Genomic DNA, 25,522 nt, shown 5'->3' on the forward strand with positions numbered 1-25,522 from the left:
GTAGACATAACCTAGTAGAGAAGTGACAAAGACACGGACAGTTAAGGCAAAGGCTACCTCAGGGAGAAAAGATCTCACTTGTCTTGCCACATGCAGGGGGGAAAAAGCACTCTTGCTACAGCTGCTACCTGCCCTGGACATCTAACAGCCATCAAAATAGTACTTAAACTAGTACTCCAGTCTGCCTGACCTGATGGTCCCCTCCCTTTATTTGAAGCTGACTAAAGCGCTTAGTGCCACAAGTACTCCTTTTCTTTTTACGAATACAGACTAACACGGCTGCTACTCTGAAACCTCTCAAAAAGATAAATGGAATTTCTAATACAGTTTGATCTGTCAGCAAGAATAATGCATCTATAAGTGCTACACACTGAAAGGCTTGCAACTTGATGGTATAAGCAGCATAGGTGTCAAATATGCCTTGAAAATATATTTTTACCAATTATAGTTCTCTCTCTGCCATTTTGATTGTTTGTGGCAAATAAGAATACCACCAATCCCACTATGCATATTCCAAACCTTTGGCTTCCTCTCCGAATAAAAGACAATGAGAATCAATATGCACATTCCAACAGAGGAGGCATCTTGTCTGAGAGCATCAATTAAGCTAAAGTTCAAGTACGCATTTTCCAGGAAAGGAGTCTTCCAGCTTTTGTTAGACTCTCAAACCAAAGAGACTCTCGGTCTGGTTATATAGAACCCCAGGGGGTTGACAAAAAGGGAAAAACTGTTTAAGATATAACTTGGTGGGCAACCCACAAAACGCTGAAGTTCCAGAGGTCAAACTGCCTACTACCCAAAGATCCATAATATATCTTTCAAATTAGAAACTATATATGTGTTTGCCTTATGATTGACATACACAGCTCTCTAGGTAGATAATCTGTCTTGTTCCCCCAATGCTATGTCTCATATCCTATGGTAAGTCCTGAAAGATGTGCAATGAAAAACATTAGATGTAATCAAAGAATGTATAGATTATGTCCAGTAGATGTGTAGAGGAATTATAAAGGATTTTGTTAGTTTTCTTTGTAAATGATTGGTGCACACTAGAAGTGGTAGGAATTGCATAGCACAAGAAGGAAAAGGGAATATTGAAAGACATAAGCACCTAACCAGAATATAACTTTGGAATATTACAAGCAATTGCTTAAAAAGGGATGATGTTGATGATAGTGGGGGAATCCCAGCTAATAACCAGGGATAATGCTGAAATAGAATCCAGGGAATGAATTAAAGCCTCCGACTAAGAGAAGCATCAAATACATTTATTATAAACTGCCACCATCTATTGGATACTGACTGAAGCAGAGAGAAACTAAGAGGTGAACTTTGAGTGCCCAGTTGATCAGTGTCCAATAGAAAGTAAGAAGATTGTCTGCTCCAACAGACCCAGAAACAAGGTACATAAGCCAGAAGTCACCATGTGGATAGGAGAGTTTGCTGAATACCCTGTGAACAGCTTCTTCTCTCCTCTGGAATTACAGAACTAAGAAGAGTTACTGAACCCATTGAAGAAACTACAAAATCAGGAATGCTTCCAGCCACTTGGAGCAGTTGTATGGACTGATTCCCCCTCCCAGAATTAACAGAAGAAGTGGGCAGGTTTCATTTAAAAGATTATATTTTTCTTTCTGTTCTTTAATATTAATAACTAAAGGCTATAAGGCTATCTTAATGAGGCTGCACTCTTTTTAGTGAGACCTTGTCACAGGGTGGCTGGCCTCTTTAAATGAACCAGGTCCATCACCCATTTATCAGAACATGTGCTCCCAATTTGGCCAATTACAAGGATGTGGTAGCACCTTGGGCTATAAGGATCAGGGAGAATAAGAGGGGGAAGGTTTGTGAAGGAGGCTGTAGGAGGGCCCAAGCTGGAGATCCAGAGAGCAGGACAGGGCTGAAGGTGGCAGAGTGAGTTGCCTAATGACTCCTAAGCCAGAGAGCTGGAGCCAAAAATGAAAGAGCACTGAAGGTAGGGAAGCAGTGGATGGGGCTTACCCGCTGATGTCTCCATCCTGGAAAGCTGGAAAAGGTTAATGGAACAGGGTATGATGGATGTTACCCTGGTGAGCTGTGGGGGAAGAAGGGAGTGCCTGCTGGGAAGAGCAGGGTTTTAATTCCAGCTAGAGGAGCTGTGGTGGCTGTCCTGGCAGAAGAAAAGCCCGGGTGTGACAGAAGATGCTGGGGCATGGTATGTGCTATGCTGATGGGTTAAATGATGTGGGATATTAAGGACTATATACAATGGGGGTGAGAAATGGACTGTGTTTTGGGACTTTTGTTACAGATTATTTGCACTAAGATTTTGTAATAAACTCTCGTGTCAATAATATCCCTCCTTGGGAGCAGTTTATCTTGGAGTACTAGGGACCCAAGAGGTCCCTAATGTGATAACTGATGTTTGTTTGCACTCACAGACACAGGGGGCACACGGGGATGAGGGGGGATATTGCTGACAGACCTCAAGTAATCCTATTTTGGATTTTAACTAATGTTATGCATGCAAGCAAATTGGCCCAAGAGGGATTTAAAACAATAAAATTTATGCAAGTGCTTTTGATATTTAAACTTGTCCCTTTCATCTGAAACTATTCAAATAGCAGGGACCACACCCTTAGAAGTGACTTAAGACATCCTTACTCCTTGGAGAATTACTGAAAGTACGATAAATGTGTTAGAGGAACTAAAGAATTGATGATTAATTATCATAAGTAAATGAAATAAGAAATTTTGGTGATTTGTGGTATTATATGGTATAATTGCTAAGCCTCAACCCTGGCCCATGACAATTGCTAGAGAGACTGTATTTGTGTGTTCAGTACATGTTTAGAACATTTGGTGTACCTAAACTTGATCTAAACATTGTTGAATATATATACTTATGTGCTTCTGGGTGAATTAATAAATTGTTGATTAAGAACACCAGGTGTCCCGATTTGAGAAATACTGTCCAACTTAAAAGTTGACCTGAAAAGAACCGAGTGTTTAAAATTAGTAAACTAATGCTCTCTGGGCTCACTAAAAAGGGGTTATCCTAATTAAATTCTATTCATGGTCATGCTAAAAGTATTATGGGTATTGCCATTTCAGTGGCTGGTCTCAGACCTACGAAGCACCACATGATTATAAAACATTATTGCTTACATCTGTCATCTAAACAGGAATTCTGGTTTAGGATATGCATTCACAGAATCATAGAATATCAGGGTTGGAAAGGACCTCAGGAGATCTAGTCCAGCCCCCTGCTCAAAGCAGGACCAATCCCCAACTAAATCATCCCAGACAGGGCTTTGTCAAGCCTGACCTTAAAAATTCCTAAGAAAGGAGATTCCACCACCTCCCTAGGTAATGCATTCCAGTGTTTCACCACCCTCCTAGTGAAAAAGTTTTTCCTAATATCCAACCTAAACCTCCCCCACTGCAACTTGAGACCATTACTCCTTGTTCTGTCATCTGTTACCACTGAGAACAGTCTAGATCCATCCTCTTTGGAACCCCCTTTCAGGTAGTTGAAAGCAGCTATCAAATCCCCCCTCATTCTTCTCTTCCGCAGACTAAACAATCCCAGTTCCCTCAGCCTCTCCTCATAAGTCATGTGTTGCAGCCCCCTATCATTTTTGTTGCCCTCTGCTGGACTCTTTCCAATTTTTCCACATCCTTCTTGTAGTGTGGGGCCCAAAACTGGATACAGTACTCCAGAGGAGGCCTCACCAATGTCGAATAGAGGGGAACGATCATGTCTCTCGATCTGCTGGCAATGCACTTACATATACATCCCAAAATGCCATCGGCCTTCTTGGCAACAACGGCACACTGTTGACTCATATCCAGCTTCTCGTCCACTGTAACCCCTAGGTCCTTTTCTGCAGAACTGCTGCCGAGCCATTCGGTCCCTAGTCTGTAGCAGTGCATGGGATTCTTCCGTCTTAAGTGCAGGACTCTGCACTTGTCCTTATTGAACCTCATCAGATTTCTTTTGGCCCAATCCTCTAATTTGTCTAGGGCCCTCTGTATCCTATCCCTACCCTTCAGTGTATCTACCTCTCCTCCCAGTTTAGTGTCATCTGCAAACTGGCTGAGGGTGCAATCCACACCATCCTCCAGATCATTTATGAAGATATTGAACAAAACCAGCCCGAGGACTGACCCTTGGGGCACTCCACTTGATACCGGCCGCCAGCTAGATATGGAGCCATTGATCACTACCCATTGAGCCCGACAATCTAGCCAACTTTCTATCCACCTTATGGTCCATTCATCCATCCCATACTTCTTTAACTTGCTGGCAAGAATACTGTGGGAGACCGTGTCAAAAGCTTTGCTAAAGTCAAGGAACAACATGTCCACCGCTTTCCCCTCATCCACAGAGCCAGCTATCTCATCATAGAAGGCAATTAGATTAGTCAGGCATGACTTGCCCTTAGTGAATCCATGCTGACTGTTCCTGATCACTTTCCTCGCCTCTAAGTGCTTCAGAATTGATTCCTTGAGGACCTGCTCCATGATTTTTCCAGGGACTGAGGTGAGGCTGATTGGCCTGTAGTTCCCAGGATCCTCCTTCCCTTTTTTAAAGATGGGCACTACATTAGCCTTTTTCCAGTCGTCCGGGACTTCCCCCGGTCGCCATGAGTTACATTAAGAACATGTAATTGATGCCCTATATGATTTTTTTTATTTTGGATGGAAGGTTCTATTTAACTTTCTGAAGAGGTTTGGAAGCATCTTAGCCTTCCTATGCCTGGTTTTGTGTTTGTCCTCCCTCCAACACACAGGACTTTTGTTTCCGTCTTCCACACATACACAAGAATAATATTTGCTGTTTTCCACCTCTTTAGCCAGCAACTTTGGGGTTTTTTTCTCTACTGTTACAACCTTTTATAGTGTTGGTTATATTTCAAATGTAGATACTTTTTTTGTGCTTATTATATAGATGGGTATCTTTGGAAAAAAAACTTCTTTTTTTTCTATAAAAACATACAGCCAAGATTTTCAAAATAGTTAGGCTTCTAAATCCATATTGCCTGTTTTGTTACAACAGACATGTGAGGTGCTTACTCAAGCATGAGGGGAATGCAGCTAAATAAGATTTATTTTTAAGAACTTGCATTCCCCAGGGAAATCAAGGGGAAGTCCTTCATTTTACCACTACCACAGAATCATAGAAATGTAGGTCTGGAAGGGACCTCAAGTCTGTCCCCCTGCCATGAACATAAGTGTATATACAACAGTGTACATAGATCAAGTCCCCCTAAAATGAGGCAGGCCCAAGTGTACCTTGACCTCTTTATTTGTCAAGATGAGGTCTAATAAAGAATTCCCATGTTGGCTACAATGCTTTTTGAGTTAGAAAACTTATCTATAATGTTTAGAAATACCAAGGATTTTTTCCTACTGGGAGCATGAGACCTCCAGCATATTTCATTCAAATTGAAATCCACCATGATCACAGATCTTTTTCTTACACATTAAAGATAGGTGTGTAAGGAGCTGGTTATCCTGTTCCCTAGTGTGATTTGGTGGTCTACAGCAGACACCAACCAATACCCCATCTTATGCTTTATATGTTAGGACACTGATGCATTAGCATTCAAGATAATTTTCTTCTGTGTTAATCCTTGTGCCATTTTCTACTTAGAGTGCCACTCCTCTTTTTGCCTCAATCCTTCCTAAATAGGCTATGACCATTGATTTTTAACATTCCAATCATGGGAATCAACCCACCAGGTTTCAGTAATACCAGCTAGATCAAATTTTTGCTTATGAATGAGCAATTCCACTTTTTTTGTTTGTTACACAGGCTCCTAGCACTAGTGTATAGACAATTCAAGAATTTCTTCTCTTCATGTCCTTTGGTTCCTTGATTAATTTTGTTTTAAATCTCTCCATTTTGTGCTGAGTCTGCATATCTTCCTCCTTTTTACACTCCCCTTTTGCTTTTAGCTAAATGCCCCCTGACTACTCTAGCTAGCCTATCTCTGAGGAGAGTGGGTCCCCTTCTGTTGAAGTGGAGGCCATTCAGACTATACAGCCCGCTCCTCGCAGAAGATGGACCAATGTTTCACACAAAAAAACCTCTCCACTCTACCCCACTAGTGGGAGGACTGCTGACCTCTACAAGCCTAAAGGAAAGGACTTAGTGGGAAAAGGGGACCAGCTGGGGAGAGCTGATAGTGGGCTGCAGCTAGCCTGAATTATAACCCAGCTCCAGTAAGAGGGCTGAGGAATCCTGATGTCCTGGAGTTCATGGCCAGAAGGGACCTCTAGATCATCTAGTCTGACCCCCTGTATATCACAGGCCACCAACAGCACCTGCACACTAAACCCAATAACCAAATTTAGACCAACCTAATACAGCCAACAGGAGATTAGACTATTATGTGCCACAGCCAGAGAACAGGACGGACCAAGGTGCATCAATGCCTGAGGCCCCTGTAATGGCAGAGAACGTATTGAGATATATGCAGATAGTCCCAGAAGTGACCACACCCCATGCGGCAGAGCAAGATGAAAATACCTAAAGTCACTGCTAATCTGGTTTGGGGAAAATTCCTTGCTGACCTCACACATGGTGATCAGCTAGTGCCTGAGCATGTGAGCAAGAACCAGCCAGCAAAGTGCCTGAGAGAGAAATCTGGGTGCCACCTTTGAGTATTGGCCCACTCCATTTAGTGTCCCATCGCCACCTGTGGCCATCTCTGACAATTTAGAGAAAGGAGACAAAAAACCCAGAGTACACTGAGAGGCAATCTCTCCATAACCCCTGCAGATGAACAGCTGAAGCCCTGAAGCATGAGATTTTAAGAGCATAAAACATGCAAGGAGAGTGAGTTTTGTAACCCAGCTCCAGGAGGAAAGCTGGAGACTCTCAAAATTGGGAGAGGAAGCCTACTTGAACCCATACAGACCCTAGAGAGGCTTGGACTTGAGAAGCTAAAGAAGATGTCTTTGCATTCTGTGAAAGAGTTAATAAATCAGACCCCCAAAAGGTGTACCTATTTGAGGTACGTGGGTCTGAGGAAATTATTGCAAAACCAGGAGGGAGCTGAGGGCAGTGCACCTGCAGGACTGCCAGGGACCGTGCTCAAGGGCAGCCCTGTTATAGTAAGTAACCATTCTTTCTTCAAATGATTGTCCACAGATTCCACTCTTGCTGACTAACAAGCAGTTATGTATTTGCTTGGAGGAGAGTCTGAGGAGTCCTACTTAAATAGTGACTGCAGGGCAGCCCTACCAAAATCCGACCTGGGAGTCTAGTGAATGGTAAATGTGTGGATCAAGATCTGCATAGCTGGTCTGCATATTTCAGGAATGGGAATATTCCCCAAACAGGCAGAAGATAAGTCTTGATCCTAGTGGAATGAACTCCAGTATGGCTGGGCTGTGGGCCTGTGAGTAAGCCCTTGAAGCTTTGATCGGTGCCTTGCTAAAAGCTGTGAGGCTCTAGCCCTTGGAGCGTCAATCAGCCCAACTATTTAAAGTCTCTGAGTGACTAATCGGTCGCTGGTGGTGAGGAGCTGACCTGAGCTAAGAGGGGAAGACTTGGTATAAAAGACACTTGCTAGGTGAAGTTGAGAGCTGCAAACAAAGACAGCTAACAGTTTTGGAGGGAGTTTGGAAGGGAGTTTGAGGCTTTTCTTCCAGTTTCAGCACAACTTGTGATATCAAGATGGCTAGCGATGGAACAGTGGTGGTTACCTGCAATGTATATGCCATGTTCTTTCCTGCCTGAAAACAGAAGGGACTCCTGTGCATGAAGAGCAAGTTGGTGGCTGTGCTGGAGGAAAAGATTCTTGGATTGGAGGGGCAAGCTGAGATGCTACTAAGAATCAGTGAAGCTGAGGAGTTCCTAGACAACCAGATTCAGGTTCAGTTTCAGGTTCAAGGATGAATGGAGCTGGCCACAAAAGAATAGGTACAAGTGGAGGCCTGGATGCTCACAACAACTAGAGGCAAGAAGTCACTGCAATGTTTTACACAGCTGGAGACAGATGAGGCTAGGCAGACATGGCCACCCAAGAAAAGAGAAGCAGGAGGAATTCCACACAGCTAAAGTTTCAAATCTATATCAGATCCTCAACATGGAAACTACAGAAGACACCTCTCAAGATCAGGCAGATCCAAGGGAATGGAGAGATGTATGGGATGCATGCATGGCAACTTGGGCCAACCTATAAGAAAAACTAGCTTACCAGCAAAAGAGTTCTCCAACCACCCAAGGAAGACAGATGATCCTTGATGGAGATTCAGTACTAGAAAGAACATTCTGCCAGGAACAAGCAGACAACAGGAGAGTGTGCTGTCTCTAAGATTGGACAGACTTCTGAAGTCTACAGGCAAGGATTAATCAATGATGGTTCATATAAGCACTATGACTCTGCATCATAAAATATCTCACAGCTAGTAAATTGCTTCAGTGAACTTGGAAGTGTGCTGAAGAAGAAAAATGTCCAATCTTCTCTGAGATTCTTCCTGTCCCAGAAGTGAAGGAAGACAGAAGGCAGAAGATCCTGGAGGTGAATCACTGGTTAGGTAAGTGGGGTAGTGTGGAGGGCTTTGGCTATGTGGAACGTTGGTCCACCTTCTATGAAGAGAGGGGGCAGTGTAGTTACTGTGGCCTCCATGTCAGTAGAAGGTGGACCAATCTCCTAGTATAGTGGTTTTCAAACTTTTTTTTTCTGGCAACCCAGCTGAAGAAAATTGACGCCTGCGACCCAACGGAGCTGGGGACGAGGGGTTCAGGGTGTGGGAGGGGGCTCAGGGCTGGGGCAGAGGGTTGGCTTGTGGGAGGGGATTAGGCCTCTGGGCTGGGGTGCAGGCTCTGGGGTGGGGCTGGGGATGAGGTGTTTGCAGTGCAGGAAGGGGCTCCTGGTTTGGGCGTGGGGTTGGGGCGTGGGTTTTCCTCCGGTGGCTCCTGGTCAGCAGTGCAGCCAGGGTGCAGAGGCAGGCCTCCCACCTGTCCTGGCACCATGGACCGCGCTCTGCCCCGGAAGCAGCTAGCAGCAGGTCCGGCTCCTAGGCAGAGGTATGCAAGCAGCTCTGTGTGGCTCTCGCCCACAGGCACCGCCCCCACCAGCACTCATTGGCCGGTTCATGGCCAATGGGAGTGCAGAGCTGGTGCTTGGAGCTGGGGCAGTGCATGGAGCCCCGTGACCCCCCACTCGCGCAGGAGCCAGACCTGCTGCTGGCCACTCCTGGGGCACAGCGTGGTGTCAGAACAGATAGGGACTAGCCTACCTTAGCTGGGCAGCACCGCCAATGGGATTTTTAACAGCCTGGTCAGCAGTGCTGACCAGAGCCACTGTGATCCAGTGCCTTACATTTCCGTGACCCTGTACTGGGTCGTGACCCACAGTTTGAAAACCACTGTCCTAGGGGACAAGCTGGCTAGACTAGTCAGGAAGGGGTTAAACTAAGAGCAAAAGGGGAGGTAAAAAGAGGGAACCTCTGAAGACCAAAGGGGTGGGGAAGTGGCACTCAACATCAAAATGAATGAAGGCATATTTAGGACCGATGTGAATTGTAAGAGTCTATTCTGATAATGTTTAATGGCGTAAGCATATGTAGAACTGCACGGTGTAAGAAACTGCAAGGTAATCATGTTTGTGTGGAAAAAAGAGAAAGTAACTAATAAGCTAGAAAAGATCAGTTTGAACTAACACTAAACCGGTACTGATAGGGGAGGAGATTTTTCATGGAAATGAGAGACTAATATATATGTATAAGAAAATATAAAGTTATAAGTAAGTCTGTGAAACAAAGGGAGGTTGAAGCTGTATTGAGTGGTGCTGGAGGCAACTGTGATGAGATCATCCTGATAAGATTCCCACTTGTAAGTAACTGATCACTACTTGCTGAGTGTTTTTGCTTTAGATCCAGCAGCTGAGCAAATGAATCTCAATCTAACAGCATCTATCTATAATGTGTAGGGGGAAAAAATTGTGTGATCATGGGAGACTTCAATTTGAGTGACATAAACTTGAGGTGTCATACCACCAGTACTAAAACAACCTGGAATTTCTAAATACTATAGATGACAATTTCCTAACTCAACATGTTGCAGCCAACATGGGAGAATTCAATAGTAGACCTTGTCCTAACAGATAAGAGGAAGTGATCATAGAACTAAAAGATAATGGTAGCTTAGGTACATGTGATCATGACTTGATCACATTTATAATGTGCAAGCAGAATAAAGTCCAAATCAGTAAGTATATATACTTAGTCCTTTAGTAGGGCCAATTGTGCAAAGCTGAAAACAGTTATGAGCCAAATCCGCTGGGAGGAAGAATTTAATCAGAAAAATGGGAATGATAATTGGGAATCATTTAGGAACACCTTACTAGATGCCCAAAAAGTCACAATTCCATAACTGAGGAAGAAGGTCATTTTGATTTAAAAAAACAACCTGATTTAGAGGGGAAGTGAAGGCAGCTATAATATATATAACAAATGGAAGGCAGGGAAGTTAATAGTAATGAATATAAATCCGAAGTTAGGAACTGTAGAAAATTGATAAGGGAAGCTAAGGGACACAAGGAGAAATCTATGGCCAGCAGAGTTCAGGACAATAAATACATATTTTAAAAGATATTAGAAACAAAAGGAATCATGACAATAGTATTGGTCCACTACTAGATGGAAATGATAGAATTAGCACTAATAATGCAGAAAAGGCAGAAGTGTTCAATAAATATTTGTTGTGTTTTCTGTGGAAAAATAGACTATCAGTCTCATTAGGTGATGAAAACACTCTTTCCATTCCACTAATATCTCTGGAGGATGTTAAACAGCAGCTACTAAAGTCAGACATTTTTAAATCAGCTGGTCCAGATAATTTGTAGAGTTTAAAAAGAGCTGGCTGAGAAGCTCACCGGACTTTTAATAAAAGAAAACTAGGATTTTTACACACTTTTAGAGAAATAATTGTATAGGCATTTTTAAATATCACAAAGTGATAAGGAAAAATATCATAAAAGTTTAAAACTGCAAAAAAGGGCTAAAATTGTAAGACAAATATGTTAACAGGTCTTTTTAGAGGAAGAACAATTTTATACTTTTTTTAAATAAAGGTATTAAAAATTAGGTTTTAGAAATATTGTTTGTGTGTTTAGGTTATTTTGAAATAGGGTCTGAAAAATAACTGTCTTTTGAAATAAAGAATAGATCATGTATTTTTGGAGAAAATAAACAAGACACAAAGTGAGATAGAACAGCCAAGAAAAGCAAAACCTCTTAGTCTGTTACAGAAAGAGAAAAGTTAAAGGGAGAGAGAGAGCCTGTGTCTCTGGCCATATGGCAGAGAGAAGAGAAGAGCACCTCACCCCTGAGGCAACCTCTAGTGAAATGCCAACAATCCTGGGGTCAGCCAACCTGGGGCAAACCAGGTCTTTTGTCTGAGCCAATCAGCAGCTGTTCTATAGCTATGTCAGTCTGCATTTTCCTGAACCAATCAAGATGTCCCACATGACCACTGAGGTGTAGCTATCGACCAACAAACACTGCATAACACAACATTTTGTAGAACAAGTGTTGGGTTGCTTTTTAAAGATTTGCCTAAAGGAAAATGTCTCAAGTTTACTATTTGTAAACTATAAAAAAGCTTTAGAATTACACACGTTATAGAAAACACACACAGGCTAACTTAAAAGAAATACTAGCTTATATAAAACAGTTTGCTGCTTTATCTCTGGTAAAAAGTGTGTTTTGTTTTGTTTCCCCCACACTTTTTCTTTCCTAATTTTTTTTAATCTAAATGCTCTTAAAACAAAGTTTTAACAAACTTTTGAAATGAGTGTAGATTTCTTTATTTACAAAAAGTACATAAATATAGTGAACATCCTTTTTTTAGTTTTGTACCAGGAGTTAAACTACTTTTTTTTTTAAAAACATAATGCCTTTAGCCTTTGTCTTTAAAAATGATTGATAGACTTTCATGAACGTTATGTCTAACCTTTATATCAACTTCCCTTATTCCATTTACTTGAAGTAATGTATTTTATAGCTTTTACATTAATTGGAAATTAGCACCTATTGATTTAACCATAAGGAGGCCTTTAAATTAAACTTTGTAACTGGTTTATAGGATATCCTTTGTAAAATGTGAAGATTTTTGGGGTGAATGGAATATTCCCATCATTTACAATAAAAGTCTAAAAAAGAAAGGAAGTGGATTGAGTAACTGCATGAAGGAATAAGATAAAGACTTCCCCCTCCCCTTTTTTTTTTATTTGAAGCTCTTAGCTTTATTTCTAATAACTTTTGCAAGAATTTTTTGTTAGCATGCTTTTATATTGGATTTAAACGTAATACTAAGAAAGCAGCATTTTGCAGCAAAGAGGCACCTTTGCCACAAAGCTATACTTTTCTAACTGTATGAATAAGGGCAGGTCTACCCTTAAAACACTGAAGCAACATAACTGTACTGCTGTAGCACTTCAGTGAAGATGATACTACACGGACAGGAAAGCTTCTCCCGTGTAGTTAATCCACCTCTGCGAGAGGCAGTAGCTATGTCGACAGAAGAAGCTGGGCATTAGGTTGGTATAACTCAGGGGTTCTCAGACTGGGGGTTGGGACCCTTCAGGGGGTTGTGAGGTTATTAAATGGGGGTTGCGAGCTGTCAGCCTTCACCCCAAACCCTGCTTTGCCTCCAGCATTTATAATGGTGTTAAACATATTAAAAAGTGTTTTTAATTTATAAAGGGGGTCACACTCAGAGGCTTCCTATGTGAAAGGGGTCACCAGTACAAAAGTTTGAGAATCACTGGTATAACTGCATTGCTCCAGGGTGTGGATTTTTCACACCTCTGAGCAACAGAGTTATACTGATTTAAGTTTATAGTGTACACCTGGCCAAAGATGAAGACTGATCCCACTCACCCTTATCTTAGCAAACATACCTCCCCCCCATGTGGTTATCTGATGAAACAACCCCAAGTCTGCCCCCCCATCCCCTTATCTCACTCTTTTTTCCCCTCAGTTTAAAACAGTCATTCTTTTGCTAACATACAGTTTTTAATTATTTCAAACTATGAAAAGTGTAACATGAAAATACAGCATTGGTCATTTTTGACTGAGATGTAACATAATAAAAAGACCTATTTTAGAAATGTTTTGTAGAGGTTTAGTGGGAAAAAAAAAATACTTAAGATACACTATACTATCCTTTTTAAAAACAGTTTTAGCTTCCATTGAAAGTACCAAACAAAAACTGTTCTATTGGTAAAGAATGCCAGGGTATAACATAAATAGCCTTAATATAGGGGTCTTCCAATAAAATGCTATTTAAAACACAGGGGGAAATTTCACTATAGAATAATTAGGGGTTCTCAAATTTCATTGCACTGCAACCCCCTTCTGACAACAAAAATTACCACAGGACCCCAGGAGGGGGGACCAAAGCCTGACCCCAACCAAGCCCCGGCACCCTGAGGGGAGAAGGGGGAACAAAGCCAAAGCCCCACCTCCCCAGGCCGGGGGCCAAAGCTGAAGCCCAAGTCTTCTGCCCCAGGCAGGGGGCCTGTAACTTGAGCCCTACCACCAAGGGCTGAAGCCCTCTGACTTGAGCTTTGGCCCCAGGCCACAGCAAGTCTAAGCCAGCCCTGGCAACCCCATTAAAATGGGGCCGCGATCCACTTTATTTGCGCAACAACATAATAAACAGTATTAAAATAATCAGGGCTTTGCGTATATAAAGGGCTTCTGGCTTATGAGAGCTTGAATTTTGGTTTTTTTTAAATAACTATTTTAAAGTTTTGTTTTTAAAAATATATATACATGGCTTAAATGGGGTTAAACATAGTTGCCATTACTAAGAATAGGTATCTTTGTATAATATAAAGGCTGTGAATTTAGTGTACTGCTTTTGTAGAGATAAGAAAGTTTCTTCCCTCCCCTCCTCCCCTTTTTTTAAACTTTGGTTTTGTCTTACTTAAAATTAAATTACAATGAAAATTAGTAAAAAGATGGGCTATGCATTTACATTAATGCCCTGCTTCTATCTCTAACACTTTAATATAGGCTTTTGTTTTAAACTGGAATGCAAACCATTTTATTCATTTACTTTGGCAGGCTCATCAAATGTTAGCCAACAAGATGCACAACAGCAACAGGAAAGATCGCAAGAAACTGCTTTTAAAAAGGGTAAAGTTAGCTTTACAAGAATCCCTGAAGCATCTATGTTGTCCAGGGGAAGCAAGAGTGGGGATAAGCAGCAAACACAACACAGATGGGATAACAACCCTGATTCTAAACAACCCCACGCATCCAGAGCCTTCATTACACATAAGCCTGTAGAGACCAAGGCCATCTGTACACTTCACAGGATCAAATGTGTGGGGTTGCTTTACTGATGCACATCTTTATACTTGCAATAAGACAGACAAGTCTGGATATGCTAAAACATGTTTGGGGCATGTCTGGACTTTTTCCCATTTACAAAGTACACCACCATGTGGTCATTTTCTGGTAAATCATTTGTATACAATTTTAAAATATGATCAAAAGATAAACCCTTACTACATTTATTTAAACAAAATATACTTGAGCCCTACCACCAAGGGCTGAAGCCCTCTGACTTGAGCTTTGGCCCCAGGCCACAGCAAGTCTAAGCTTATCCCTAAGTAACAGCAAGGGGGTCTTGTAGCTATCTCTGGTTTAAAAAAAAAAGGCAAGAAAGATTTAGGAAAAAAGTTACTGTCTGGGGAAAATCCACAGGAGTCAAAGAACTGTCCTGGCCCATGATCTGGTAAGTAGAGGTTTAGCCAGTGTTCCCTGGGTAAATTGTGGGGAGTTGTGTTTACAAGTCCCAGGGGTCTTCTGGACACAGAACTCTTTGGAGGCAGGTCACTTGGAAAAAAAATCTAAAAAAGCATCCTTTGATTTTAAAAAAAAGTGCTAACTGCATGTTGTTTATAATCACATAGAATCAAACGGAACATTCCTTCTGTGATTAACCTCGGGTATGTTATCAAAAACCTCATACACCATCATGCTGACTGTAGAGGGCAACACCATAGAAAAACAAATTTCTGCTCTTCGGTTTCCAGTTTTAATCGGAGAATAATGATCAGTGCATTCCTGGTCAGGTTGAAGGTATACAGCATGGGCAAAGTCACCACAATGAGCACTCAGTCTTTTACATATTTCCCAGCTGCCTGCATGAGCTGCATGTACTCTTTCACACAGTTCCCATTCTCAAAATCAGGTTGTAGAGGTTTAGGTGGCACCTGCTTGCCATCCACTTATAAGGCCACAAAATTAATGTCATAACGTTTAAAGTTGAAAGGGTTTTTAGCATAATTGCCACTGATGGCATTGTTATCTATAAAACTAATAACTGTCCCCAAAAGAGGTTTTCTTGGTTACTGACATGACTACCAGCTGGAATACTAAATACCTTCAAGCCCACCCTGTCCACAGAATACCTAGCACTGGCAGTCATTAGAGCCTCTACACAGCCCAGACAGACCCCTGGGGTAACTTTCACCCTGTGACAGGTTCAGTTACAGTGATCCCCTTGGGACTGTCACCTGATGTGCTGAAATTACCTCGGAGTCCATTTTCCCTGTCAGCTTGGGACTTCCAGAACCCTGCCTTGTTGAACCAGACATGCTAGCCTGCTGCAACACAGTCCCAGGGTCTGTGCCACGCCTCTAAAGCTGCAGACTTAAGTGAAAACAGCTCTGCAGGTTACCTGACTCTAGCACCCAGATACCTACCTCCTAATGGGATCCAAACCCCAAATAAATCCGTTTTAGTCAGTATAAAGCATATACAGGGTAAATTTATAAACTGTTCGCTCTCTAGAACACTGATAGAGAGATATGCACAGCTGTTTGCTCCCCCAGGTATTAATCAGTTATTCTGGGTTCATTAATAAACAAAAGTGATTGTATTAAGTATAAAATGAAGGATTTAAGTGGTTTCAAGTAATAACAGACAGAACAAAGCATGTCCCCAAGCAAAATAAAGCAAAACCATGCTGGTCTAAGCCTAATACATTAAGAAACTGATTACAGATAATATCTTACTTTCAGAGATGTTCCAATAAGCTTCTTTCACAGACTAGACTCCTTCCTAGTCTGGGCCCAATCCTTTCCCCTTGTACAGTCCTTGTTAGTTCCAGCAGACATCTCAGGTGGTAAGCAGGGGCTCTCTCATGAGTAGCCACCCCTTCGCCCTGCTCCACCCCCTTTTATAGCTTTGGCATAAGGTGGGAATCTTTTGTCTCTCTGAGTCCCCACCCCTCCTTCTAAATGGAAAAGGACCAGATTTAAGATGGATTTCAGTATCAGGTGACATGGTCACATGTCCTGTGAGACCCCAGCCTCCATTCTTCCTGGGCTGTCCTATATATAAACAGGAAGGTTTGCAAGTAAACAGAGCCATTTACAGTTCATTGATTCTGAAGCACCCTTAATGGCTTCCACTTAATATGTCTACATCAGTAATACAAGTTTATATCTTATTCTCCTAACTTCAGACACAGAAATAATACATGCAAACAAATAGGATGAACACACTCAGTAGATTATAAGCTTTGTAATGATACCTCACAAGAGACCTTTTGCATAAAGCATATTCCAGTTACATCATACTGTATTCACATTCATAAGCATATTTTCATAAAGCATATGGAGTGCAATGTCTCACATGTTTTTCAGAAAGGGATGCTGAAATAATATGCACTTTCTAGCTCTGATTGGCATTCCCACTCATGAGGCAAAAAGAATCATTGCTATGCGTAAGTTTAATTTTAGTCCACACATTCAGCAGCAATTTTTCTTGAAAAAAAACAAAATCGCTATGTTGAGGCCCCAAAAAATCCAACTTCCTGATGTGGGCCATTAGTTCGGCCCTGTGCATAAACCCCATTACCCACACCATCCAAATTGGTGCTCTGATGGGCCGCCGCTGTGTCTTTCTGAAACCTTCCTGTGGAAAATTGTGTAGCAAGGGTATCGAGGCTGTACTTCAGAATCAATTCTATAAAGGCTCTGTAAGGGTAACAATTGTTACTCTGGCTGATAAGATGGTCACCTAAACTGACATCCAACTCGTTAAAAAGGGTGACGATAAAGTATTTTGTTAGGGCTACCATGGCATCTTCATCAATGTCTGACCCATCTTCTTTCACAACCTTGAAGCATATGTACAGTACTGTGTTGTGGAGGTCTAAATAATGATCCCTGTGTCCCAAAATAAAAAATTCTAGAGAGGCATTCACCATTAAAGCAGCCAAAGGTGGCACCTTTACATAAAAGCTATTCTTGATGTTGGCTTGAGTGGGGGCTATCTGAAATGGAGCCAATTCTGATTTGGCACATTCTTCAGAACTACAATGAATGAAAGCCATTTTGTATTTTAAAAATATATCCTTTTTACCACCAGCCATGCTCTGCTTCCTCTTCTGAGGCATCTTCTGACAGCTTTTTTTTCCTCCCAAGGGCCTGGGGGCCTGTAAATTGATGTTGTGATACTGCTTTTTCTCATCACCACTAGACCAACCTTCCTGTTGCATGCGCATGTCTACTTTGTTCATAATGGCACTAGACACATGGTTCACTATATCTTGATTATAATTTAAGCTGCTGTTTTCATGTGAGGCTTAATTATTTCTAAACCCCTTCTCAAAATCAGTGTTTTTCTAAAAAGACTACAGAATATCTATCAAAACCTGCCCCATACATGATGGGTAATCCTAGATATTCCTGGTAAGGCATAACGAATTTAGGCCTTGTAGTAGTTCCTACACAAAGAGGGATCCCCCTAATTTTTTTTTTTTTTTTTTTACAGTCAACATCCCTCAACTGGCTTGGGGCGCAAATGCAATTTAACAATCACCTTCCCAAAACGAAATGAAACTTTTTTACTCTGGTTCAACTATTTATTTCAATAGTGATGGTACTGATGTGTTGCTTACTCACAGGGGCATAATGCAGTATGTCATATGTGGTAGTAAAAAATTATTTGTTGCTGCAACAGTGGTATATAGTAGTCTCTCAGTAACTGATGTTCCACTATATCCAGGTGCATGTATAAAGCGTTAAAGCCCCCTGTAATGTCTGCAGGGTGTGAGACTATCTTACATTTCTCATTCGGTATCACTCCCAATTCCCCCCATACAAAAAAAGTAGTTTTCATTGTCTGCTTTTGCTTTTAACTGAATCCTTCTGGTCACTGCATTTTAAATGATGTTGACCTCAGGCATCTTGGGATCGCTGTTCATGGTTTCTCTGATGTTCTCTACTGAATGCTTGAAGAATAATCCACTTCTATATAGTATCATCATCACCTTTTTTTCAATGCTATCTCGAATGGTAAATCATGAGAGATTGTGTTCCATGAGTGACAATAATCAATTTCTGATAAAGCAACATCCCAAAGGCTTGGCTAACTGTATTGTAAAGTTGGAACTAGTATTTTGAGGAAAAGTCCCTGAAGATACATTGTGAGATAAAGTGACATAAAACCCTCCTTCAGCCATTTTTGCCCTTATTGGAGTTCTTGAGACGCTTTAATCCAACTGTTAAATATTTCAGGCCACCTTTTCCATTTCACCAGAAAACACTTGTTTCTCACCCATCCTTTCTTCATTAGAATTTCTTCTATTCTGCAAACATGGTCCTGGTTAATGTTTACTTCTTGTAATTCTTCAGGGTAAAAAGATCCCACAACTTCCTCTTCTCTGTAATCTTTAATGTGTGCACTGGTCTCTGCCCTTGTTCTAAAAGAACAGACATAATACATATTCTTTGGTAAAGATTTGCAGATATCTCTTTTCAAAAGCTCCTTTTGATTTAGACACCTTTACATGATCTCCTTTCTTAAAAAGCGCTCACCTTTCCTTTATTTTAAAACTGTCCCCATAGACAATTTTCCACATACTCAGTGAGTTAGCATGGGAAACATCACTTGGTCAATCTTTGATAGTTCTGTGATAACTTCAGTTGTAACTGTATGTGAAGGCCTGCAGTATGTCAATGCATCGACAGGTGCTACAGGCAGTAAAATACCGACATCTTTGATTTTAAAGTCCTGTAAAACTTCTCCAACAAGCCCTGGCTTGACTTCATTATTGGTAACAAAATGGTGTACACCTTGTTGTTTTAACAAATTCTTTAAAGCTTTGTTTAAAAACGCTTTTTCTCAGTCTGTCTGTAATTTTTTAGGCACCCAGCTTTAAACACCTAAAAAATAACTTTAAAACACCTTTGCCACATCTTCTCCAATCTTATGCTTTAGGAATATTGCCCAGGCGTATTTAGACAAAATGTCTATCACCGTTAAAACATATTTACAACCATCACTGGTTAGAGTTGAGGTCATGCTGACATCCACATCAGGCACAACCAGTTTATTTCTTTTAAATGTAATTCTTGCCAGTTTGTGCAAAGTGTAAGCATCTCGATCTGTAAGCCAAGCTACAACTCATTTTCTACTCAGAATTTTACTATGTTTTATTAGCAGCCTCATAGAAGGGTGTACAACCCCAAAACTCCCAACCTCCCTGGGAAAGCAATACATTTTCTTTAGCAATCCCACTATTTCTGACCCAAAACTTGAAGGCATATCAAAAAAAACAAACTTGGGTTGGTTTGTTTTTTATATAATATAGAGCAATGCACCATATTTTACATTAATACTTAAAAGCAGTAATATGTGAAGCAATTATACATATTTGTATTTTACATTTGTTTCGGACTGTGGGCCATGTACATCTTAATCAATATTCAGTTTCAATTTTTTTACTCTTTAAGATGAGGTTTCGTCATGTAAAAGGTTTTATAATCTATTTTACAAACCCTCTGACACACCATCTGGCCAATTTTTGCTGGCACCTTATTTCCAATGCCTATCAGCAGTGACAACGGATATGGTGGCTCTTCTACCCCCTTTATCATTTTGACAACTTCAGTTATGGTTCAGTGGTCAAGTTAAGCCCTTTGAGTCTGTAGCTTTCGCTCATAATTATACTTAGGATCTGTGCCACATTCAGTTCCGAAGAAATGCATCCAATCTGGTGAAATGTTTCCGAGCATCCCCAAAGTACACAATTGTGGCAGCACTGACTGGTTTAATTTATCACACAAGTTTCACAGTTATCTAAATGCTGTCCTTTCAAGCAAAGGTAAAGGATTTTTACTACAACAGCCCTAACAACAGTCTTTACAGCTCTGTTGGTCAACCACTTTACAGTAGAACTTCAGAGTTACAAACACAAGAGTTACAAACTGACCAGTCAACCACACACCTCATTTGGAAGTGGAAGTATGCAATCAGGCAGCAGCAGCAAACAGGGGAGCACCCCTCCCACCGAAAAAGCAAATACAGTTCAGTACTGTGTTGTGTAAACTACTAAAAAGAAATAAAGGGAAAGCAGTATATTTCTTCTGCATAGTAATGTTTCAAAGCTGTATTAACTCAATGTTCATCTGTAAACTTTTGAAAGAACCATAAAGTTTTGTTCTGAGTTACGAACATTTCAGAGTTCCGAACAACCTCCATTCCCAAGGTGTTCATAACTCTGAGGTTCTACTGTACTTTTTACAGTATTTTTTTTTTTAAATCTTGCTTCATGCAAAAGGAGCATGTGCATATCAGGTTTATCCTTCCCAAAGGCTGGTTCTCTTTATCCTGTTCATCCTGAAGTATCTGTCAAAAGCAAAGAAAAAAGTAGGGTTTAAATCCTCCATTGTGGTAGTTTAAAAATTAAAAAGGCAAAAAATTCACACATGCTACCTCAATCATACCCTCATCTGTTTCTGAATCATCATCATCATCCCTGTCAGTCGCATTGTCAGGAACTGAGTTTCTCTCCGTATCATCTGTCTTTGCTCCATTATTAAAAACAAATGGATAGCTTTTAAGCCTTGTATTTCTACCTCATTTTCTTTTAAAATGGTCTAAGCTGTCTTACCTCGTCATGTGCTTCTGGCTTAGATAGTTCTGAAGCTGTTGGCCACTTGCTACACAATTGGGTTGTGATCCTGTATGGTCCTGGCTTGGTTATCTGTCAAAAAAAACCCAAACCCCTCATTTCAAAAGCGTGATTGTAATAATTTTTTTCAGAATCTGTAAAAACGTTCAGCTACTTTTACCGTAACAATGTCGCCATCTGCCCATGATTCATCAGTTACTGCCTGACTCTGAGCCTCACTAGCCTCTGACAATTCCACAGCCGCTCTGTCCACGTATATAAGGCTTTTCTTCCTCTCCTGCCTATAAAAAATATAAATATTTAACCTCTTATAATTTTTCAACAATTTGTTATAAAATAATACAGACCCTTCTTACCTCTGCTCTCGAGTCTGCCTGCTCCATAACAGGCAACAAATCTCTCTGTGCCCCGTCCTTTACATCTTTTTCCTCATTTACAACCGGTGACAACTCCATAAAGTCTCCCTGATTCTTCAGTTCAAATTCTGGATGGAACATGGGATTCGGTATTGGTGATTCCTCTTTAGCAAAATAAGTGTAAACAGGTTGTCTCTTCCGAATACATGCAGGTGCATTCAAAGACAATTCTAGCTTCTTGGTGTCTGTAGGCATCTTGTAAAAACATGATTCCTATCTATAGGTTCTCAATTTAAAACCCCGTGCAAAAAAGCATGGTTTTATACACACTGGTCAGACAATCATTGACTAGAGTTTTGCAGACTAATCCAGAGGTTCTCAAACTGTGGTCCGTGGACCACCAGTGGTCCGTGAGCTTCATTCAGGTGGTCAGTGGATAGTTCCCTCTAAGGTGAGCACCTGGGAGACCGCACACCTAATTAGTGGAGCCACGCAGGCATCCTGGAGAAGATGCACATGTAAGGTGAGGTGGTGCCCTTCGGGGGAATAGGAGGTAGGTGGAAGGGAGCAGTGGGGTGAGAAGAGGGGGTGAGGGGAATTTGGGATGTGCAGGACTGTGGCGGCCAGAGAAAGACTTTCTCCACCTCCAAGGCTGCGGCTGCCAGGAAGAGATGGCTCTCCTTCCCAACCTCAGCTCTGTGGCTGCTGTGGTGGGGGAGAGACCCCCCTCCTTTGCAGCCCTAGGTCGGGGGCTGCCTCAGCAGGAGAGAGAGGGCACATCCATCGCATTAAAACAAAAAAAGTTTATTATTAAATTTTTTTTTTTATATTTACAATGGTTAGTTTTACACTAGTTAGCTAACAGTACAAACAACATTTGGAAAGATCCCTAAGTGGTCCGCCAAAACCCTCAGCAATTTTCAAGTGGTCCGCAGAAAAAAAAAAAAGTTTGAGAACCACTGAACCAATCCATTCTGTGAAAGGTTATTTCGAAATGGCTCATCAAAACAGCTGTATTTTTTTAATTGACCAACACTTGATAACCACGCCTCAGTGGTCATGTGGGACATTATGATTGGTTCAGGGAGATGCATTAGATGATGTAGTTATAGAACAGCTTCTGATTGGCTCAGCCAAGAGGTGTGATTTGCTCCAAGCTAGCTGACCCTGGAATTGTTGGCATTTCACTAGAGGCAGTCACAGAGTTAAGGTGGTTTTCTCTTCTCTCTGCCATGTGATCAGTAACAGGCTTTCTTGCTGCTTTAAAACTCACTCTCTCTCTCTTTGTTCTTTCTGTAACAGGCGAAGAGGCTTTTGCTTTTCTTGGCGGTTCTCTCAATTTGTCTTGTTCATGTACTCTAAAAATACATGTACTATTCTTTATTTCAAAAGATATACAATTATTTTTCAGACTTTATTTCAAAATAACCTAAATGCATAAAGAACATTTTTTTCTAAAAACTAATATTTATTAATTTTGTCACACTATCTGGATTTGCTTACGACTGAGTGCCAACCTTAGGACAGACAGTCAAGAAGCAGAGCAGAGACCCCAAACTGGTTGTATGTTCTATATCAGATATCACCAACCCAGTAACAAGTGTGAACTCCTAAATCACTATAACAGTCTTACCATGGAGTCACAGATGGTCCCCTGGGGCATTCCAGTCAATTTTGCCACTCAGGCAGGCTGGCCTATGTGATAGATGTCAGTGCTTAATTTGTAACGAAAGAGGGGCTGGAGGTCAAAAAAATTTTTTTACATTCATAACTGATGCAGCAAGCCCAGATATGCTGAGGTTATGAACTGCCAAGCCTAGCCTTGGTGCAAATTAAGCATTAATAGATGGTCACTTTACACAAAAGATCACAAAATAGTCAGGTTACTTCCAGTCCTAAAAGACCAGTTACTTACCCCAGGTCAATGTGTACCTTATATCTCACACCAAAGACAACGCTTGTAGCCCCTATAGTAAATATCTAAGGATTTATTAACTAAGAAAAGAAATGAATGAGTTATTACAAAGTTAAAGCAGGCACACATATATACACAAATGAGTTACAGTCTCTAGTTTCAAAAGCTGACAGAATTGTAGTAATATGTCAGCTCTGAATGTCTTTTAGGGCTAATCCAGGTTAACCCTAGGAATCTTTGCTTCTGTTTTGTAGCTCTGGTCCTGTGAGAGTCCAAACAGCAAAAGATGAAAAAATTTCTTGTCAGCTATTTTTATATCTTTTTTTCCAGAATTCAAGCTGATGTGACAAGCCCTTTTGCACATAGCCTCTTCATGGGTTTAATGGGGCAATTAACCAACTCTTTGTATTGTGATGTCCCACAATGGCCCATTTAGTTTTGATAGGCCTTCTTGATGGGCAGGAGATGATTCCTCCTGACTCATTTCAGAGAAAATATGTTTTACAGATACAAAGCAAAAACTTAAATATTACCTTATAGTATGTGATAAAGATATTATAAGTGAGCTTAATGCATGCAACAACTTACAAGAATTTTCTAAAGTCTAAACATCAAATACATTGTTATAAGTCCAATACCCATTGTAACCATACTAGTACATAGGTGAAGCAGACTAGTTTCCAGTGGTTAATTTGTCAGCGCTCGCCTGAGGCCTAAAGCCATAGCAAGAGCAGGCAGTCCTGGTCGGCCAGTGTCACAACCTTTATTTCAAAAAATGAATAAAGATTATTTTTTCTCTAAAGAGGTTTGTTGACATGTTTGTGTTTTAAAACTTATTCCTTTAGTGCAGATTTAAAAAACTCTTTTCTGACATTTTTCCTTTACCACTTTGTGATAATCCACTTTATAAATTATCTAAAAACCTACCAAATTATTTTTCTCTAAAAATGTGTAAAAAAACTATTTTCTTCTAACCTTAATATGTAAAAAACCACACATACAAATCACCCTAAGTTCCCTAAAAATAAATATTTTTTTCAAAATAGCCAACCACACCAAAAGTGTGCAGGTACAAATAGGAGACATGGGGTGGGACATGAACCAGAAGTAGGGAAAGGGAGGAGAAACCAGTCAAAATTATATGGTGAAGAATGCTATAAAGTTTTTAACTACTAACAGCTTTATCAATCACCTGACGAAAACATAAAATCATCACTGACAAAGTTTGCCATTGACCCAAAAATTGAGAGAGTGGAATCTTTGTGGACAATAGCTCTAAGGGCTGAAAGCTTTCCTTCAGCAGAACCCTTAATTCTGCCTTGTAGTGACACCATGCAAAAGACAAACAATTATGATTTACGTATTTTAGTGTTTCAGAGGAACAGCCGTGTTAGTCTGTATTCGCAAAAAGAAAAGGAGTACTTGTGGCACCTTAGAGACTAACCAATTTATTTGAGCATGAGCTTTCGTGAGCTACAGCTCACTTCATCAGATGTTTACCGTGGAAACTGCAGCAGACTTTATATACACACAGAAATCATGAAACAATACCTCCTCCCACCCCACTGTCCTGCTGGTAATAGCTTATCTGGCCCACCTGTTGATCACTTTAGATAAGCTATTACCAGCAGGACAGTGGGGTGGGAGGAGGTATTGTTTCATGATTTCTGTGTGTATATAAAGTCTGCTGCAGTTTCCACGGTAAACATCTGATGAAGTGAGCTGTAGCTCACGAAAGCTCATGCTCAAATAAATTGGTTAGTATTTTAGTGTTGTAGACTGCAATTAGACTAAACCGATGCTTTTAAAATGACACATTAGATGTTTTCATTTTTGACCCTTCTGGTGTCACTTTTAACCATTCCCAAATACTCTAGTTATCCATATACATTATGGGTTTGCTTGAATTAGTGAGAATTAGTATTCAGCTGCCAAAACTATGGCAATTGAGCCCACTTTCATTTAGACTCACATTTGATCATGAACAATGCCACAGCAGAAGTCAAACTGTACCTGGGAACAATTAATATGATAGTCGTTTGTCTCCATATTCAAGCTTTCATAAGGTTCAAAATCATCAGAGTACTCCAGAGGAGGTGAAATGCAGAGTCTAGAGCCACTTTCTGTTTTAATCAGCACAGGTTTCTATAAAAAGAAACAAACAAATCACATCTTTCTTCTGTTATTAGCACACTAAGTAAGTAGTTATCACATGCTTCGTACAATGCTATATCCATGCATATTAGATACAAACTTTCAAATGTAACTGGAAAGATATTCCTTCCCTAAGTTTAAAGGGATACCATT

The 25,522-nt window shown here is 40.7% G+C and overlaps 1 protein-coding gene across 7 annotated transcripts in view; it reads right to left on the bottom strand.

Moving 5' to 3' along the window:
• The window catches only part of KATNIP (katanin interacting protein), a 180,668-nt gene that overhangs the window by 119,791 nt on the left and 35,355 nt on the right, over positions 1–25,522 (bottom strand). For all 7 annotated transcript variants that reach the window (XM_075132829.1, XM_048865750.2, XM_075132828.1 and 4 more), the window contains one exon: positions 25,229–25,360. In XM_075132829.1, the coding sequence (XP_074988930.1) occupies positions 25,229–25,264 (36 nt within the window). In that variant the 5' untranslated portion in view covers positions 25,265–25,360. The remainder of the gene's footprint in view (positions 1–25,228; positions 25,361–25,522) is intronic.

This window comes from Caretta caretta, chromosome 10 (assembly GCF_965140235.1).
Source record: "Caretta caretta isolate rCarCar2 chromosome 10, rCarCar1.hap1, whole genome shotgun sequence".
Taxonomy (NCBI): Eukaryota; Metazoa; Chordata; order Testudines; family Cheloniidae; genus Caretta; species Caretta caretta.